The sequence below is a fragment of the Dreissena polymorpha genome, chromosome 10 (assembly GCF_020536995.1).
Source record: "Dreissena polymorpha isolate Duluth1 chromosome 10, UMN_Dpol_1.0, whole genome shotgun sequence".
Lineage (NCBI taxonomy): Eukaryota > Metazoa > Mollusca > Bivalvia > Myida > Dreissenidae > Dreissena > Dreissena polymorpha.
This window is the reverse complement of record NC_068364.1, coordinates 35,544,754-35,565,328: the sequence shown is the minus strand read 5'-3', so window position 1 is coordinate 35,565,328 and position 20,575 is coordinate 35,544,754. Positions and strand designations below refer to the sequence as shown.

Below are 20,575 nucleotides of genomic sequence, written 5' to 3'. Positions count from 1 at the left end.
GTAGAAATTAGAATGCGTTGTATCGATTTTTTGTCGATAATTTAGAAAAAAAACGTGTATTACTTTCAAGTGATTTCAAATGCGCCCTAGATTTAAAAGCCGGGGTGTTACGACTTAGTTTTCTGGATTCGATCACGCGGGCAACTTTTTCTTTGTTATTTTAATAATTAAAACCTATTCCAAACACTACAACTGTGTTATTTAGCAAAACAACCTTATCGTGTTTTGTAAAAACACGAAAATTAGTGAACAAGTCGCTTTAATCGTGTTTTCATCGGCAGCTTTAGCACATAATCTTTATGAGCCTAGCTCTTATGAAAATGGTGTTTAATGCAGGTCCGTAAAGTGTCGTCCCAGATTAGCCTGTTGCAGAGCGTACAGGCTTATTAGGGACGACACTTTCTTTCTCAACTGGTTTTTGCTTAGAAGAGACTTACTTCAAACGACAATTACCATAAAAGTTGAAAGGGTCTTCCATGATTAGCCTGTGCAGACTGCACATGCCAATCTGGGACACAACTTTATGCACATGCAATATACCATGTGTTCCCAGAACGAGGCTCAAATAGTTTATAAATTATATGAATAAATAGTTCGTGCTCTGTGAAAAAGGGGGTTATTGCATGTGCGTAAATTGTCGTCCCAGATTAGCCTGTGCAGTCCGCACAGGCTAATCAGGGACGACTCTTTCCGCTTTTATGATATATTTTGTTTCAAGAAAGTCTCTTCTTAGCAAAAATCCAGTTTAGGCAAAAATTGTCGTCCCTTATTAGCCTGTTCGGGCTGCACAGGCCAATCTGGGACGACACTTTACGCACATGCATTAAACCACCTTTTCACATAGCACGGCCAAATAGGTTTTGCTGTCGTCGCTGTCAAACATGGTAATTACGATATCATAGACAGTTTAAAAAATCCGTTTAGTGTATTTATTCGAACAATCCATTGAATTGTTCTATTACATTATAAAATGCATGCCTTTTTCATAAATCATACTGTAGCTCTTAATTCCATTGTATGTAATGAGAACGTATTTCTATTATTTAAATGAGTGAGATGCAGTAAAATAATGTTTTATTGCGCCTTTTGATGTTTTTAAACTATATTTTATCGTACAAACGGCATAATTATGTTTATCGATTTGCATTCCTTCTTTATGATATAGGATCGTCATACATGCCTGTGGTTTGATTGCAGTCGATAGAAGTAGTGAACACTTCTTTTAACATAAAATGTTATTGCCGCTTTTAAGTATTTAGTTGAAGCTTATTTTCATGTAATACCATTTAAATACTTCTAAACATTTTTCTTGCATGTTTTTATTAATGTGTTTCAATTATTATTGTTTATAATAATTATAATAATTAAAATTCATGTTAGCATAAAAGAATTGTGTTCATATGTTTTCGTTATGGTATTACATTATTTTGTTTATGTACTTTAATTTTAATGATGTTTTCCTTTCAGACGAAATTCAAGTTAAAACACCTCGCCCATTGCTTTAGTTTTATCCTATGTATTTTAGCTCGATTGCATCGAAAGCCTAAGGCCTATTTAAAACGCTATCGAGTCCATTTTCTGTGACTAGAACCAGTACTTCGTGTCTATGGGAAAGATCTAAAGAACACTCCCCCAAATTAGGCTCGAACCCGTAAACTTCCGGTCGCTAGGCGGACACCATTTCCACTAAGCCACTGCGACCTCGCCCATTCATAGCACCGTATTATAAGCGTGATATTTACCGGGTTTTTTTCTCATCTTTTCGGTGGTTTATAGAGAAATATCAGCGAATTAAAACTGATACTACATTGTTTCAAACAGTGAAAAATAACAGTGAAAATGTTCGATAATTTTAACTGTTTTACTGTGAAATGACATTTTTTTATGTAATCACGTCATTCTTTTAGCGTAATTCTCCAGTTTAAATACAAAATATTATTGGTTAGAATAGAATTTAAAGATAATGTGTTCGCTTCGTTGGACTATCGATTTTTATTCGCTCGTTATCAAAGACAAAAATGCTGTGATCACTCTTGCATCAAAATCGATATTCCACCAAATACAACAAATATCCTCTATATAATTTAAATGCTCCCATATGGCATTCATTCACTTCTAACTCGTTGAGCATCGTTTTGGGAAAAACTAGGATTAATGCATGTGCGTAAAGTGACGTCCATGATTAGCCTGTGAAGTTCGCACACTTTCCGCCTTATAGGGATTTTCGTCAAAAAGAGACTTCCTATTAGCAACAAACTCCATACCAAGGAAAGTCTCGTCCCTGATTAATGTGGGACGACGCTTTACGCACATTGATTATTGTGGGACGACGCTTTGTGCACATTGAATAATGATGGACGACGCTTTACGCACATTGACTAATGCGGAACATCGCTTTACGCACATTGATTAATGTTGGACGACGCTTTGCGCACATTGAATAATGTTGGACGACGCTTTGCGCACTTTAATAAATGTTGGACGACGCTTTACACACATTGATTAATGTTGGACGACGCTTTACACACATTGATTAATGTTGGACGACGCTTTGCGCACATTGATTAATGTTGGACGACGCTTTACGCACATTGATTAATATGGGACGACGCATTACGCATTTGATTAATGTTGGACGACGCTTTCCACACATTGATTAATGTTGGACGACGCTTTGCGCACATTGATTAATGTCGGACGACGCTTTACACTAATTAATAAATATGGGACGATGCATTACGCACATTGATTAAGGCCAGTTTTCCAAGAATTAGGATTAATTGAATATTTGAACATCGTTGTCTTTGATTTTGAAAGTTTTGCTCAGATTATGTGGCAGTTTTTGCAGTACATATTTAAATACATTATCAGTGCACGATATGCACCATATATCACTGCTTTTAAATATAACCATGACTTAACTTTAGTAATTTTTCTAATCCGTTCTTTGTTTCTAGTTATTTTATTTACGGCTATGTCGGAATTTACGTTACGAAAATTTTGGTTAATGATTCCAAAAATGCCGTCAACGAATTCACAGACTCCAAAGAACAAGGATACTATTGGAAATGATTGACTTTGAAAATTTTTGTTTTAAAATACAACACATATCTTAAATAACTTGAGAAGTGTCTAAAGTGTTAATTTAACGACGAATGGTTCACGTTTATTTTTGTTAAGACTCCTGTCGTATAATAATATGTTGCTTCTTTTGAAAGATTATGGAACACAACGCAACTCGGTGTTTTAGCCCTTTTCGGAATTGGACCGGGGCCTTTCTGGTAGGGGAACAATCGCGTCGTTTTGACTTCAATTGCGAAATCGATGTTGTTGTTTTTTGTAAACGGATACTTCAAAGTTAAAAGTAAAAGTGTTTTAAATATTATAGTAATAAAGGTCGAATGTTGAATGTTTTAGTGTGCATGTGTATTGGGCAGGAGAAGGGCTTTATTCGGGACTTTTTTACAATTATTTTAGAAAAATACATACTTTTTTTTAGATTTGCAAACGGGTCTGAACTACGGCTTCCAGTTTGAACAAAATAAAGGCACTGTACATTATTATATATACCGGTAATATGTACCAAAGTTTCCAGACGTCGTTCTTTTGTCTGCGAAGGAAAAGCCATTTATAAACATTCATGACTCATGTAAAACATGTTTCTAAATCTTTCAAAGACATTTTGAAACATCAATGGTTAATTTACACAGCCGCATCCGTGTTTAATAAATGAGGATTTCGATAACCGAAAGAACAAATTCGTTTCTTTAAACAATAAAGAAGCCTTTGTTTATCAAGCGAAAGCAAACAACTTTCGAAGTATCGTCTAATCTCTCGGCACAATAAAGAATAAACGGATTTCCCCTTTAAGCACTTCCTTTATGCCGAATTTCTTAGAAGAGCTTCGTGATATTTCTGAGCTAAAACAAAATCTGCCGCTGAGTGTTTGTTTCCCGATTTCCTTATTTCTATGAAGTCGAATCTTTATTTACTTTTTTTCACATGATAGACAAACGTCTTTTGCAGATTGTTTGTTTCTTTGCCGTTACGAAACGTATTTGATCGTCTTGTGCACGTGTTATTGGGTTACACGTGCGTCCTTTGTTGAAACTTCCCTTAATTAACCCATTTATGCCTAGTGGACTCTCCCATCCTTCTAAATGGATCAATTTATTTCCAAAATTAGGGATGTCTAGTATATTTATTTCTATATTTTGAATATTTCTTACAGAAATTCCTTTAAGCAAACAGCGCAGACCCTGATGAGACGCCGCTGTTTGCCAAGGCTTTTTTTCTAGACGCTAGACATAAATGGGTTAAAAGCTTGGCTCTTTTGCTTTTTTGCAACTATTAAAACACCCAGCTCACAAGCTTCATTGTTGCTTTGATTTCAGCTGCTTTCTGGGAAAACGTGGTTTTCTGCATGTGTGTTAGTGCAATACCAGATTAGCTAGTGCAAAGCGCACAGGCTAATCAGGCACTCCGCTTTCTGCATTCACTGGAGTTTGCATTTAGATTAGACTTCCTTTAAAGCGGGTATATACGATTTTGTCAAATATTTATGCATTTATATAAAATGTGTAAACAACTTATTATATATATATATATATATATATATATATATATATATATATATATATATATATATATATATATATATATATATATATATATATATATATATATATTTCAATATAAATTAAAATAAAAGTTAAGATAAACATGTGTCGAAAAATGTGAAATAAGCCAAATATTCAATTCTGAAATTGAAAACGGCTGTACAGCCAAATTTGTCAGCATGTATACCATACATGTACGATGTGAATCTAAACTTAGTTTAACGGTTTATTTGAATTCCTGCAACGATATCTATTCATATGACACACGAACACTAACTCCGATCCTAATACAAAGACGAATGCTTCGGTTATTGTAGGAAAATATGTACGTCACAATCGGCTCGGGGCGCTAATTTGTCTTTGCTGCATTTTATGAAAATCGGCTTTAATGTATAATTTTTCTTGCCTATTTTGTGTTATTGTAACATATTTTATCAATATATTACAATTAAACACATATAAAAAATCGTATATACCCGCTTTAAACGATTAAAGCGGAATGTGTAGTTCCTGATTAGCCTGTGCGGACTGAACCTTTCGATGCTTATGTTTTAATATGTTCCCTGTATGAAAACAGCAAAATTTGGTCATCAAAAACAGAACGGCGTAACAGTGCAACATGGTGTAACATGATCCGTCCTGACAAATAGCGTCACAGCCTTGTTGCGATGTTTGTGCTTGTAGTGGTGACATGGTTACGCCCGGTTGTGATGTTTGGTGCATGTAGTGGTGACATGGTTACGCCCGGTTTTGATGTTTGGTGCATGTAGTGGTGACATGGTTACGCCCGGTTTTGATGTTTGGTGCATGTAGTGGTGACATGGTTACGCCCGGTTTTGATGTTTGGTGCATGTAGTGGTGACATGGTTACGCCCGGTTTTGATGTTTGGAGCATGCAAAGGTTACTTGGTTACGCCCGGCTTTGATGTTTGGTTCATGTAATTGTGGCATGGTTACAGCTACTTCGTTCTTGTCTCTGTCTTTTCAATTCAACCTTAATAGAAGCGCCACTCGGGGCAGTTCACTGCTTTAGATGCATGCAAAAGTGGGACGGAGAGTAAAAGCGACCCGCTGCACAAAGCTCTCGTGTGAAACGCGGTCGAATAAGGGAAGATTTTTTTCAACAGGCGGTATAGTGAAACGCGCGCAAGATCAAAGGATATTTTTTATCTAATTAAATAGCCAGTGTTTTCCGATTTCTTTGATGGTGTCTGATCGATATCGAACAAATCTGAAAGTGAAAGACGACACCAAACGATTTTTTTGTACTAAGCATTGGCTGGACCGCGAAGCGTAGACATTACGGCGTCTGCAATTATTTTACTGGAACTTGCGATGTCCCATGTGAGTCATCCACTCTGGATCAGCGGACGATTTATTGCTTAAAATTGTTCCGGAGATAGCCGATGTATCACGATTGAAGAACTATCGCGATTGCGCGCATTTGTACTATTAGACATGCTTATTGTTGAAATTATACTGATTTCGAAAAGACTATAAATTTAAAATAATAAATGTTTCGCAAAAAACTTTCCATAAGTTCTTGAGGGGTTTTCGAAAAAGTCACGATACTACGAGGAGGGCCTATACCACCAGAATAAGAGATAGGCGTATTCCTTAACCCATTTATGCCTAGCGTCTAGAAAAAGGCCTTGGCAAACAGCTTAGACCCAGATGAGACGCCGCATGATGCGGCGTCTCATCAGGGTCTGCGCTGTTTTCCTAAAGGAATTTCTGTAAGTCATATTCTAAATATAGAAACAAATATACTAGACATCCCTAATTTTGGAAATAAATTGATCCAATTTAGAAGTATTGGAAAGTCCACTAGGCATAAATGGGTTAAGAGGGCCGATACTATGGATACAGATGCTAGACATAAAATGGGATTCCCAAGTTAAGGACGTTAATACTGAACTATAACACGCCTTAAACGAAAATTCACAAAATATTAGGAAGTATTTGCACGGTATGGCGCTAACCTTCTCAATCAAGTTTCGGACGGTTCCCACTTTTTACCCGTTACCGCTGTATCGCCCGTCCCGACCTTGAGTAACTTCCGGTTGATGCCCGACCTTCTTTAGTTGTCTAGCCCACTCATGAACGGTTCTTTGGGTGTATATCATCAATGAACAGTGTACATCATTAAATAAATTGTCTTCATTCGAATTTCTGATGGAAAACCGAAGATTCGCGCTGATACAATGACGTGCATTGTGTCGACTCTGTAAGCAAATATCGTATAACACAATGGTGCCGAGAGCTGCCAAAGGGCGCACGAGGAAAACGTGCAGCGCGGGAAAGTCAAGCGTTATTTTGAGTTATTTATATACAATGTGTATGTATCGACCAGGGTGTGCTTTGTTTATTATTATTGGCGTCGCACTGAAGTGCGGCGACTAGTATGTAATACGTTTTTTTCGCTTTTGGGAGGCGAAGTTATTTTACGCATCAATGTATATATTTTTGTTGTCAGAATATCTTGCATAGTGGTGATTGTTTGTGTAAATTAGTGTAAACAAGTACTGCATCTGTGCCTATTACATTTAAAACAACATTTATTGCCAATAATGCAAAGCTAATTGTTTAATAAATAACTGATCACAGGGACTGGGCAATAATAAAATATCACAGGGACTGGGCAAAAACGCGAACCGGTGAAACGTTCTGGCTTTGTATAAAAACAAAACTTCTTTGTTCCACTATCCTAGCAACCACCTAGTTACTAATAAAGGCGCTATAGAGCGCGAAGCGCGATACGTATTATTAATTGTAATAATGAGTCTTGATAAAGGAAGCAGTCGATTATCAATGAGGAGCACCATCACATCACCCCAGTCTCATCACTACCAAGTCCTCCTACATGTTTTTGTTTTAAAAACCACATAAAGAAGGCCGCAGGCCTGGCCCGTATCTTGCCAGTGGTATGGACCCTTTGGTATGGACCTTTAACCCCGCTCACTATCCAGCGTTTAAACATCCGGGTTTACATTTAAACCGACTATTAATAGCTTATAAATATCTTAGTTAGAAGGTGATTTTTCAAGCGGTTCCGTAGTGTAGTGGTTACCCGTTCGCTTCACATGTAAGAGGCCCAAGGTTCGAGCCCCAGTAGAATCAAATTATTTATTTGTGTTCTATGTTAACCCCTATCGTAAATGAGCAACGTATGAATAAGTTCAGAATCACCTCCCCTTGAAGTTGAGAAAAATATGAAATTACGCTTACAAGATTGAGCAGATTTTTTAAAACCTACACAGTTCTGTTCCATTAATGAAAACTGCACACGGATGCCAGTAAGAAAAAAAGGAAACCAATGTAAATAAAATGAACTATGAAATATTTGGGGGTTACAACACAAAATCATAGATAATGGTTATTTGGGCGTTATAACTAGGGATGGCATCGAATACCAATATCGGTATTCGAATGTTCGCAAATTCATTCAATCGAATATTCGCATAAAACGGCTGGATTGATTTTACCTTGATATGTATTAATTTCCATTGGTTTGTAAGTTATATCCGTTTGCTAAATACGAGGCTGTTTATTTACGTTGCTATCGAATAATTGTATCGCTGTTGACCAATACTGTGATCGGGCACAAATAGAATGAAAAACATCGTGTCATAGAATTTTATTTTTTTAATGATTCCACAGATTTAAAGCAGACCGCGCATATGTAAAACTAAGTTTACACACATTACACTTTGCGGTCTTCTTATCCACAGACCATGTAAAGTATTCCATACTGCAGAAGGGGCTGGTGGCATTTTCAGATTTGAATTATGATTCCTTGATAATTGTTTAAATTATATCATCTGTTACTTTTGAGTAATTCACATATTTAAATGTCTGTTCTTAAACTGTGATCACAAAAACTTAATTATTATTCGCAAGTAAATTGATGCCCTTAATTGGTACCTAATTGACAAACAACAGTTCGGGCACTTTCTTATAGTTAGTATATTGCATTGCGCGAATTGAGTAATTCACACATTTTAATGGCTGTACATACTGTGATCACAAAACTAAATTATTATTCGCCAGTCAATTGAAACCGTTAATTAACACCCCATTGGCAAGCAACAGTCGGGGCCTTTCTTAGAGCTTGTATATTGCATTGCGCAATCAACACTGATACGGGCCGCGTTATCAGTTTTACACGAAGAACGTCACGTCAAACATGTTACTCCTAAGTGATTTCGGTTGCTTTTTAGTAAGCGGTTCGAAGTTCATTAAATATTGGTAAAACTACGTTTGGAAAAAAATGCGAATATGCGAATATCATTTTTATAATTAGAATGCTGACCATTCAATCGAATAATCGAATATTCGAATAATTTTGCCATCCCTAGTTATAACACAACATCATAGATAATGGTTATTTGAGGGTTATAACACAAAATCATAGATAATGGTTATACCAGTATCTTTTTCTATTTTGTTAAAAATAATCGGCCAATATATTAATATTAACAGTAGAAAAAAATCGTTCCATGTAACTTCATTGAGTGCCTTTTACACTGAAATTCCCGACGCCCTTTGATGCTTTGCATCAATAGTTATCTTGTATTGTAAACAAACAAGTTTCGTATATTTGATTTGACATATCGTTCAACAGCATATGATTGCACGCCAGTAATTAAAATGTAAAAAAAAGAAGAAAAATGACCTTGCTTGTTATAACTGATTGTTGGAACCGCAAACGAAATTGTAATTTTACATTGTTTATATATATATATATATATATATATATATATATATATATATATATATATATATATATATATATATATATATATATATATATATATATTATATATATATATATATACAGATGTATTCATAAAGATACAATCGTTTGTTCAACGCTTAAAAGGACGAAAAGGAACACGCATGCATGTGCACATTTGCTGAACCATTTCTTGCATTGAATATTAAACCGTTTTATAAAAATTTAAATAAGCGCCCGATCGTATTCCGGATCATCAGACGATTTATTGCATAAATCTTCCCAGCGGAAGATTCCGGAAATAGTCGATGTATCACGATTGTGCCAGATCGTTTTATCTGAGAATGGCGCTAAGCATTTCTCCACCTGACAATATTCTTTTGATCGGCACTTTGCATTCTTCTATGTTTATGTTCGTTCGCGAGTTTGGTAAACCCCTTACGCTGTTATGATGGCATAATGAATTTAACACAAGTCAACGTTGATATATAAATTAATTACCCCTAGCTTTTTTGCTTCAGTTTGCACTGTTAATCTGTTTCGCATCTTCGTTGGTTTTATTTCGGGATTTGATAACGTTTCGCACACACGTTCTTATGAAAACAATAGTACCCTGTATTCCACGCGGCAACGTGCGTATATTTCGGCAAACTTTCAAGTCTGAACAACTTGCATAAGGTTGGATAACACTAATTCCAATTCCGTAAGGCACTCTATAAAACGTTTTTTTTTTCAATGCATTTTTCTTGCCTTTCCTATAGACCAAATTTTCCAAGCCTGGTATCATTTAAAAGACAAGTCTGACCTCTTTCAATAATTAAAACAAAAGATACAGTATCGCAATTTTTAAGAAAGTAACATTCGCCCAAATACAAGCACCCTCGGAAAACAGCGCTTTGGCATTGAGCTTTCGATACATACACCGTTCTTCAATGAACGCAAGTTTTACGGTAATCTTTTAACGTAGTCCCCAATGAAATGCACCAAAATGTTGCAGAGACAGAAAGGACTGAGGACATAACCACAAAAAGAATGAGTGCGATCGCTAAATTGCTTTAAAATCAGAAGAGAAATGGAACTCATTAGAAATAGCACTACTTTCGATTCAGTGGAATGAAACCATAAAGGAACATTCGTTCATACATACCTATAGTTTTAGTATAATAAAAATGCATTAACTTCAAACGTTGATAAAATAATATGTTAATATTTTTTGTACTCGACAGTTAACATTTTATTAAACATAGGTTTTTGTTAAACTTCCATGAAACAATCCAATGCCAGAAACTAAAAACTGTGTTACCGAGACAGAATTAATACTTCTTTAAATTGTAATAGTTAAAAGAAAATACTTTTTAAGATTAAAGAACCATCTATCATGTATTTACTATTGTACCATGCAGGGGTAAATGTATATGTGAAAGGCTACCATGGGTGTTTTTTCAGGTTAAACGTTTATGTCGCAAATCGCTTTAATAATAGGTAATGTTTATGTTTAAAAGGTAGCAAATATCAGATATCGATGATTTGTTACAGGTGTCAATTATATTGTTCGTGTGTATCTTGTAGACTATGTTGCAAGTGTCAATGATGTTTGAGTTGCAAATCAGTGATTATGCTGCTGTCAATTACTATAAACTTGCAATTAAGTATTTTAACTACATTTGCCAACCATTATTGAGTTGCGAGTCAATTGTTATCCTACAAGAGCCAATGGTTATTAATTTGCAAGTCACATGTGCCAGTCAGTATTAAGTTGCAAGACAGTATAATGCTACATTATGTCATGCGTTTAAATATGCAAGTCACTTACTATTCTACATGCACCGATCATAATTACGTTGCAAGTCCATTACTATGCAACCATAGTCAATTGTTATTGAAGGGACCTTTGAACAGACTTTGGCATGTGTTGAATTTTTTTATGAAATGCTTTATATTAATAAATGTAATCATTGGATCTGAAAGCTCCAGTTAAAAAACAAAACAAAAATACAATTAAAGATAAAAAGTAACCCTCAACTGGGCTCCAACCACTGGCCCCTGGAGTAAAAGTCTAACACTTAGACCACTCGGCCAACCGTTCTCATACAATAAGTGATGTATTTTAAACTTTATATAAGCAATCCTCGTAGTATCCCAAAATATAAAGACAACAACAATACTCTCCAAATTATTAAATCGTTTTGCGTTGCGTTTTATAATTTTCAGGTTTTTAAATCGTCAAAAGATGCATAATAGGGACATTTACGAGCATGGTAAATGTTCAATATCACTTTTTTTCACAGATATCATAACTACAAAGAAAATTTGAGAATCTGAAACAATCTTTATTTTATTTTGTCAATTTAACAAACGTGAAAATGTCTCTTTAAGTTGCAAGTCACTCGTTAAGCTACAATATTCAACGCTTATTTATTTGCTAATCAATCGCTATGCTTCACGTTTTAATGACTATTAAGTTTCACGTCAATAATAATACTTCACGTGCTAATGATTATGGAATTTTTAAGTCAATAATAATGTTACACGTGCTAATAATTATGGAAGTTTTAATTCAATAATAATGCTACACGTGCTAATGATTATGGAAGTTTTAATTCAATAATAATGCTACACGTGCTAATAATTATGGAAGTTTTAATTCAATAATAATGCTACACGTGCTAATAATTATGGAAGTTTTAATTCAATAATAATGCTACACGTGCTAATAATTATGGAAGTTTTAATTCAATAATAATGCTACACGTGCTAATAATTATGGAAGTTTTAATTCAATAATAATGCTACACGTGCTAATAATTATGGAAGTTTTAATTCAATAATAATGCTACACGTGCTAATAATTATGGAAGTTTTAATTCAATAATAATGCTACACGTGCTAATAATTATGGAAGTTTTAATTCAATAATAGTGCTACACGTGCTAATAATTATGGAAGTTTTAATTCAATAATAATGCTTATTGTGTCGATGATTGTTTAGTGGCAAGTCATTCATTATGCTACAAGTATCAATGATTGTTGAGTTGCAAGTCAATTAAACTACATGTGTAAATGATTCTGTTGAGGTTATCAATGCTTACTTTACAAGTTACATGTTTGATTTAGTAAAAGCTTTCTTACATGTGTCAATGCGTATTTTTCAGCTGTAAATGCTCATGTAACAGCTTATTTTGCAGGTATCAATGCTTACGTTACAGGTGTTATGTTTATGTTGCAGGTGTCAATGATCATGTTGCATGTGTACATGTTACCTTGCAAGTGTCAATGCTTATGTTGCATGTGTCAATACTTATGTTGCAGGTATCAATTCTGATGCTGCATGTATCATGTTGCAGGTGCCAATTCTTATGTTACATGTGTCAATGTTTATCTTACAGTTATCCCTGCTTATGTTGCAGGGTTCAATGCTTATTTTTCAGATGTCAATGATCATGTTGCAGGTGTCAATGCTTATGTTGCATGTGTCAATGCTGATGTTGCAGGTATCAATTTTGATGTTGCAGGTATCATGTTGCAGGTGTCAATTGTTATATTGCAGGTGTCAATGCTTATGTTGCAGGAGTCAATGGTCATGTTGCAGGTGTCAATGCTTATGTTGCATGTGTCAATGCTTATGTTGGTAGCAAATGTCAACGCTTATGTTGCAAGTGTCAATGCTTATGTTGCATGTGTCAATGCTTTTTGTTGCAGGTATCAATTCTGATGTTGCAGGTATCATGCTGCAGGTGTCAATGCTTATGTTGCAGGTGTCAATGCTTATGTTGCAGGTGTCAGTGCTTATGTTGCAGGTGTCAATGCTTATGTTGCAGGTGTCAATGATTATGTTGCAGGTGTCAATGAATATGTTGCAGGTATGAATGATCATGTTGTAGGTGTCAATGCTTATGTTGCATATGTCAATGATCATGTTGCAGGTGTCAATGCTTATGTTACAGGTGTCAATGGTTATGCTGCAGGTGTCAATGCTTATCTTGAATGTGTCAATGATCATGGTGCAGATGTCAATGCTTATGTTGCAGGTATCAAGTCTGATGTTGCATGAATCATGCTGCAGGTGTCAATGCTTATGTTGAAGGTGTCAATGCTTATGTTGCAGGTGTCAATGATCATGTTGCATGTGTCAATGCTTATGTTGCATATGTCAATGCTTATGTTGCATGTGTCAATGCTTATGTTGCATGTGTCAATGCTTATGGTGCAGGTATCAATTCTGATGTTGCAGGTATCATGCTGCAGGTGTGAATGCTTATGTTGCAGGTATAAATGGTTATGTGGCAGGTGTCAATGTAATGTTGCAGGTGTCAATGATCATGTTGTAGGTTTCAATGCTTATTTATTCATATGTTAATGACCATGTTGCATGGTTCAATGATCATGTTACAGGGGCCGATCATCATTTTCAGGTGTCAATCCTTATGTTTCAGGTGTCAATGCTGGGCGCCCACCCGCTGGACTCCCGCGCATTAACCATACCACGCCGAGGTTGGTCGACAGAGAGAAAGATCGCGATGGCGACATTTTCCCGCTTTATTGCTCCGCCCTCGTTTTGGTTGTCGTGGGGCTTGTGGGATATGTCATTTTTAAACGATACCAGCGCATGCGCAGTAAGCGGCAACAGAAAGGCCCATGCGCGCACGAAGATATTGAGTACTCGCGGGCCTCTGGAGGTGATAGCGGTGTGTACGTGGAAAACGACTCGCCTAAAATGTATTCATGTAAGTCGAGACAGTTGAATACAACCTATATATTTTAATACTAATATAGAATTATTGTGCACATGTTCCAAGCACTAAGTTGCAAATAGGTTTCTTGAGCCAACGGTATCAAGTGAATAACGTTTCTCTTCGGAAAATTGTAATTACCGGGTAGATGTGATAATCGTAAATTGTCTCTGCAGCATGTCAATCTCCACACAGAGTTGTCGTTCCTTGCTCTCACATTCAATCTCCTCCATCACAAGAAATTCCTACCAGGTTTGGTAGGATGTTATTTAATTGGTTTAAGTCTTATATTAAGAAAAGTAGTATCATTTTGTTTTACATTTTGAAAACAGTGTATAAGTTTGGATTCATGATAAAAACATTTAGTGTCTAAATTAAAAAAAAAGCACAAATAACAGCGGTACAATTATTGTTTCACGTGGCTAGGCGTGGAAACTCGGCGCGGCGGTTGGCAGCATGTGTGTATAGTAATTCTTGGATCTCAGCGGTTCGGTGCGTAATTCGGCGTTAAGTTGCGCCTAGATGGCCGTCATCACTTTTTTAATTTGTCGAATGTATACCTGCCTCGTTGATAAAATTACGGTTCAACTTATTTATTCGCATCAAATTTGGAGTAGATTCATATTTAAAAGTTAACCACGCTCTGAGAAAACAGGGGTTAATGCATGCGCGTAAGGCTGGATTTAGATTAGCCTGTGTAGTCCGAACAGGCTTATCAGGGACGTCACTTTCCGCCTAGACTAGACTTTCGCTAAGAAGACTTACTAAACCCTTTACTACTAAGAAGCAAAGTGAAAATGGCTATGTGCAAACAGCATAAAACCAGAACAGCCTGCAAGCAACTCCTAGTATGTACATGTTTTACGCTGTTTGCTACTTACAGTGTATCATTACCTAAGGATTGGAAATAAAGCCTTTCAAACTTGAATATATTAAGACAGGATATAAATTTGATTTTATTTTCCAAAGGACTTAAAATGCGCCAAAGTGCGTTTCTGGGTGGTAAAGGGTTAAACGAAAATACCATACAAGCAGCCTGCATAGGCAAATCTGGGACGTCACTTTGCGCGCAGGCATTCAGCCCAGTTTTCACAGATCTAGACCCACATCTTATATATTTGAATGACATTTTATGGTGCTTCGTAGTCCTACATTTTTTAAGTAAACAATTATATTTTAACAAAATTTACATATATTTTCGCAAATCTCTTCCTTAACTTGACTTTTACTCCGCCCGAAAATTGTTCGTGTAAAATACGAAAAAAAACACGACTTTTTTGGACGAGTGTATATTTGATACGTAATCTTCCATAATAAAATGATAAACCTATAATTATTAGAAAAGCTAAACGCGATATGCCTCTGTGTTTTATTAATCAGTTAAACAAACATCGGCGCGAGTCCCCGCTCTGCTTTAAGCATTAGCGTTACACATGAACGCCGTACGCCGGCATGATAATGGTGTAACGGTCTCACATAGGGCCTGATATCGTCGCAAACCAGACGGGCTTATTGTAACACTAGCAAATATAGCTGATAGGCCTTTATGATTTTTATTGAGGAAATAGTGTTTTGAAGTTCGTGTTAGAAATTGCGTAGTGACTCAAAACGGGGATGTGGATATGGAAAGCGTGCATTCAACTCCCTCGATGTGATCCAATGGGAAACTATAGGTGTATGGTAATTAAAAAGATTACCAAAAGATGTTTTCTTTATCAAATGATTTGAAGAAGCATGCATGCGTGGTTAAGAATGTTACAGATGTACCAACCTTACTTTGCACCGCACAGTTAAAAATATATTGTTTATTTTGTTCATCTTTAAGGGAAGACCGAACGACCGACCGTCCGACCGTCCGACCGACCGACCGACCGACCGACAGACAGACAGACAGACAGACAGACAGACAGACAGACAGACAGACAGACAGACAGACAGACAGACAGACAGACAGACAGACAGACAGACAGACAGACAGACAGACAGACAGACAGGCAGGCAGACAGGCAGGCAGGCAGGCAGGCAGGCAGGCAGGCAGGCAGGCAGGCAGGCAGGCAGGCAGGCAGACAGACAGACAGACAGACAGACAGACAGACAGACAGACAGACGGGTGAATTATGTTATATAGTATCACATTTTTTTACAGACTGTCTCGCGTCGCGGGTACGAGATATGCCGATGATGAAGCAGACAGAGCTCGAAAAAATCATGTCCGTGCCCGAGTGTGATAGCTGGAAACGCCTTGCGAAAGAACTGGGTAACTAATTATGATAAACAAAGTAATGGAAAATAAATACTTTTAATTTTTACAAAATAATAATACAGGCTGTTTGCTTTTTCATGGAAGCCATTTGTTAGACGTACAAATTAAGAGGTGTCCGGACAAGTTGATACTTTTAACGTCGCAATTTTCAACATCATTAAAAATGTGAAACCATGCAGGTATTTGAGCTCATTGGTTCATTGTCGACCTGAAATGGCCCACAAGTCACCCTGGGGTGACTAGAAGCCGATTCTTGTCATCCTAGGGTGACTTCAAGCCGATTTATGTCACCCTGGGGTGACTTCAAGCCGACCGGGTGACTAAAATCGGCTTGAAGTCTCCACAGGGTGACATGAATCGGCTTCTAGTCACCCCCGGTTGACTTCAAGCCATTTCAGGTCGACAATGACCAATTGAGCGATATTTGAAAGTTACGGGACGGCATGTGCTTCTTAGGTATTTTGACAAGCGTTTTTCAGACGGTTACGTCTGAAAACTGGTACCAAAGCCATTTATTGCTTACACATTGGAGACTCCACGTTCTTTAAAGGAATAAACGGGTATACTTTGTTACTCCCGACATGCATTGGACCAATGGACAGGCCCGTTTTAACCACTAAGCGAACTAGGCGGCCGCCTATGGCGGACAATTTCTGGGGCGGCAATGCGCCACTATGAGCTACGTAAAAAAATATAAATATAAACAAATGCAGTCATTTAGTAATACATGGATTGAATAAAAAATTTGGAGTGACGTCGTTTTCTAACATAATCCCAGCATACTTAATAATTTAGAAACCCCTCGTGGTTACATTTGGTATAATAAAACCAAGTGTTTAAACAGTCCCTTGAATAGTTGAAACGCTGATTCTCGCAACATATTGGATTTAGAGGGATATTATTGGCTAATTGTTATAATTTCAGGCTACAGCAGCAAGCGTATAGCACATCTAGAATCTAAGCACACACGTGAGAAGAACACGTGCTTTAGGCATCTTCTACATGACTGGGAACGCCGTGAAGTCGCCACCGTATCGCGTCTTATACAGTGTCTACGTAACGTCGGACGCGAAGACGCCGCAAGGGTCGTTTACGCTGATACGACGGAAGGAAGGACGCAGCTTCTCTCAAAACCGCCAAGCACCTCCCAAAACGTGGCCTGAGTGGAGTTAAAAATACCTTTGCGGGTTTTGACTGTGTAGTTGTGATCACATGTCGGTTCATTTCGCTGGATGGATAAGAAACGTTGAGGTAATTGAGTGTCATTCGTAACTTTTTATGGAATTGAAATCCGTTGGCTATGAAATTAATGATGACATCATACTTTTGCTGTGATGTTAATTTTGTTTGTTATGCCTTAAACTATGGCTTTAACGTGTTGTATTTGTGCATTCTGTTTCGAATGACTGCTGACGTCATCATTATTGTATTATTATGATTGGCAATGACCAATAACGTCACGATCGGTGATGTATTGGTGATTGGTAGGATTGCCAAAGGCCACGCCTTCGATGTTGGAATATTCTTTCCATCCCTCCAAAGACACCAAGCACTGGTACTACCAGGAAACGGACTCGATAGCGTTTCAATGAGCTATAGGCTTTCGATACAATCGAGCATAAATAAAAAAAAACGAAATATATATGTGTCTTGTTCTGTGAAAATGAGGCCAAATGCATGTGCTATAAGTGTCGTCCCAGATTAGCCTATGCAGTCCGCACAGGCTAATCAGGGACGAAACTTCCCGCCTTCACTGTATTTTTTGTGTAGAAGAGACTTCCTTTAAACGAAAAATACCATACAAGCGGAAAGTGTCGTCCCTGATTAGCAACTCTTATGTATAACTAATTGACCTTAAAAGTTTCATTGTTTAGTTATAAAATATTGGTGGGGAGGCCGTTCTTCTAGCGCTCTGAGACGTATCAAAAATGTGCTTGAACAAATATACGTTGTTTTCATTGGTTGATGTTCCACCCTTTTAAAAGACAAAAGTCATACAAATGTATAATTGTTGTCATAGACATATTGCGTTTGGTATACAATTAATTAGATATAATTTATTTTCGACAAATATTTTTTGTAAATCGATTAAACGTGTACTAAATCATTACTTGTTTAACGTTATTTATTAATTTAAAACATGCGTAACTTTACTTTTGTGTATTATATTTGTTTCATAATATTTTTTAAGTACACGTAGTTTTGTTTTAATAATGGTGTTCTATATGTTGAATGCATATGGATCGTTCTCTGTAAAAAAGGGGTTTAATGCATGTGCGTAAAGTGTCGTCACAGATTAGTCTGTGCAATCCGCACAGGCTAATCAGGGACAACACTGTTCGCCTACACTGTATTTTTGCTAAGAAGATACTTTCTTTTAACAGAAAATATCATAAATGCGGACTGCACAGGCTAATCGGGGACGACACTTTACGCAAATGCATTAAACCCCATTTTCACAGAGCACGGCTCTTATTAAAAAAAGTATACAATCAAGACCACTGGTGTTGTGTTACCAATGCATGCGTTTAATATATCAAACCGTCCTGTGTTCTCAATATGACGACGCCATTGCTCATTAGTTCAATGACTTATAATTCCGAATTTTAATGACTAACGGTCACGAATATGGTTGAGACATTTTAGATGTAAGATCTATTTGGAGTTATATAGACACATTACAGTGATCTTGCTGGAGTACAAGTAATTTGCAGTGAAACGGGGAGAGCACTATTAGGAAATATTTATTCGAAAAATTGTCACAATTAGCTCCCTTGAATTATTTCGGTAAAAATGCACACGATAAAACACATAGGCAAATACACTTTTATTATGTTTGTTTATTTGTTCTTAGAGGACATAGAACTTATTGTATTCCTGTTGTAGTTTTTTTCTCATATGATCCTGGTGCCAGTTCTTAAGGCAGATAACTTCCAGTGCGTTGTTTCATTTTATGTTACCATGGTAACAGGCCAGTGCCTGTTTGGACGGCACTGCTCGATCTCTGTTATATGCTTTGTAATTTGACTCGTTCATATTTATTGGATGACAATATTATTATGTACATTTTCTTTTTCAAATGTATGTAAAATGTATATGCAATAAAACATTAAACCTGTTACCACTGAGTATTATATTTGTATTTGTTACATTATACATAGAGCATATTCAGATGCACACCGAGTAATCAATATTCGTCGAAAAGAAGATGATTGAGAATATAATGATGATGATAGAGATAAGGATGATTTTGATGAATGACAATTATTGATGATGATGACAGTGATGATGCTTATAACGACAACGAAATACATTATGATGATTGAAACACGCACTATATAACAAAATAAAAATCAGAAAACGAACATACCTTTTAATAAAGAATTAACCATTCTAGCGGGTTGGCACTCTTGATAGCTCAGCAGATTGAGTCTATATATCAAGAAATCTTTCAATTTGTGATGCAAGCACCAAATTTGGCACATATACTCTTCAGTATCTATAGATTTGATAAAGCACGTTGGCCAATACAAAATTTCAAAATGGCGTCCGTTTTCAAGATGGCCGCCGTCAGGATTGAAAAATGAAAAAAAATCTCTGAAAGGTTTTACTGCTGTGAATATTACTTGATTTTGATTTCGTACACAACAATTTGACTAGTTTGAATTTAAATTCAGACATTGTTTAAGTTTAATATAGTACAAACAAATCCAATATGACTTCAAAAATGGCCGCCAAGATGGCCGCAAAAACCTATTTATGATCATAGCTATGTAACTATCCACTCAAATTGGATGAATTTGGTATCTATACCCAGGTTTAAGGGAGCAAAGAGCACATTTATTTCGTCAGACAAAGTGTAAGTTAATAATGTCACACAGAAATCCAACATAGTGTCCAAATTGGCTGCCAAGATGGCCGCCAAAACATATTAATGATAGTAACTATGTTACTTTCCACTTACTAGTAATTTTAGATCTAGATTTTGGTGTCTATATATAGGTATCAGGTGGCAAAGAACACATTTACGTCATCAGACATTTTTTAAGTTTATTATATATCACACAAATCCAAAATGGCCGCCAAGATGGCCGTCAAAACCTATTTATGATCATAAAATATGACTATGTAACTGTCCACTCAAATTTGATTAATTTGGTGCCTAAACCCAGGTTTCAGGGAGAAAAGAACACATACATATCACATTTATATCATCAGACAAAATGTA

General features: G+C 36.4%; 1 protein-coding gene across 1 annotated transcript in view; it reads left to right on the top strand.

Moving 5' to 3' along the window:
* Nucleotides 1–19,538, top strand: part of LOC127848198 (tumor necrosis factor receptor superfamily member 16-like) — a 38,137-nt gene extending 18,599 nt beyond the window's left edge. The window contains exons 4-6 of the mRNA XM_052380520.1: nucleotides 13,788–14,078; nucleotides 16,231–16,341; nucleotides 17,272–19,538. Coding sequence (XP_052236480.1) covers nucleotides 13,788–14,078; nucleotides 16,231–16,341; nucleotides 17,272–17,510 — 641 coding nt within the window. The 3' untranslated portion in view covers nucleotides 17,511–19,538. The remainder of the gene's footprint in view (nucleotides 1–13,787; nucleotides 14,079–16,230; nucleotides 16,342–17,271) is intronic.
* Nucleotides 19,539–20,575: the final 1,037 nt, after the last annotated feature.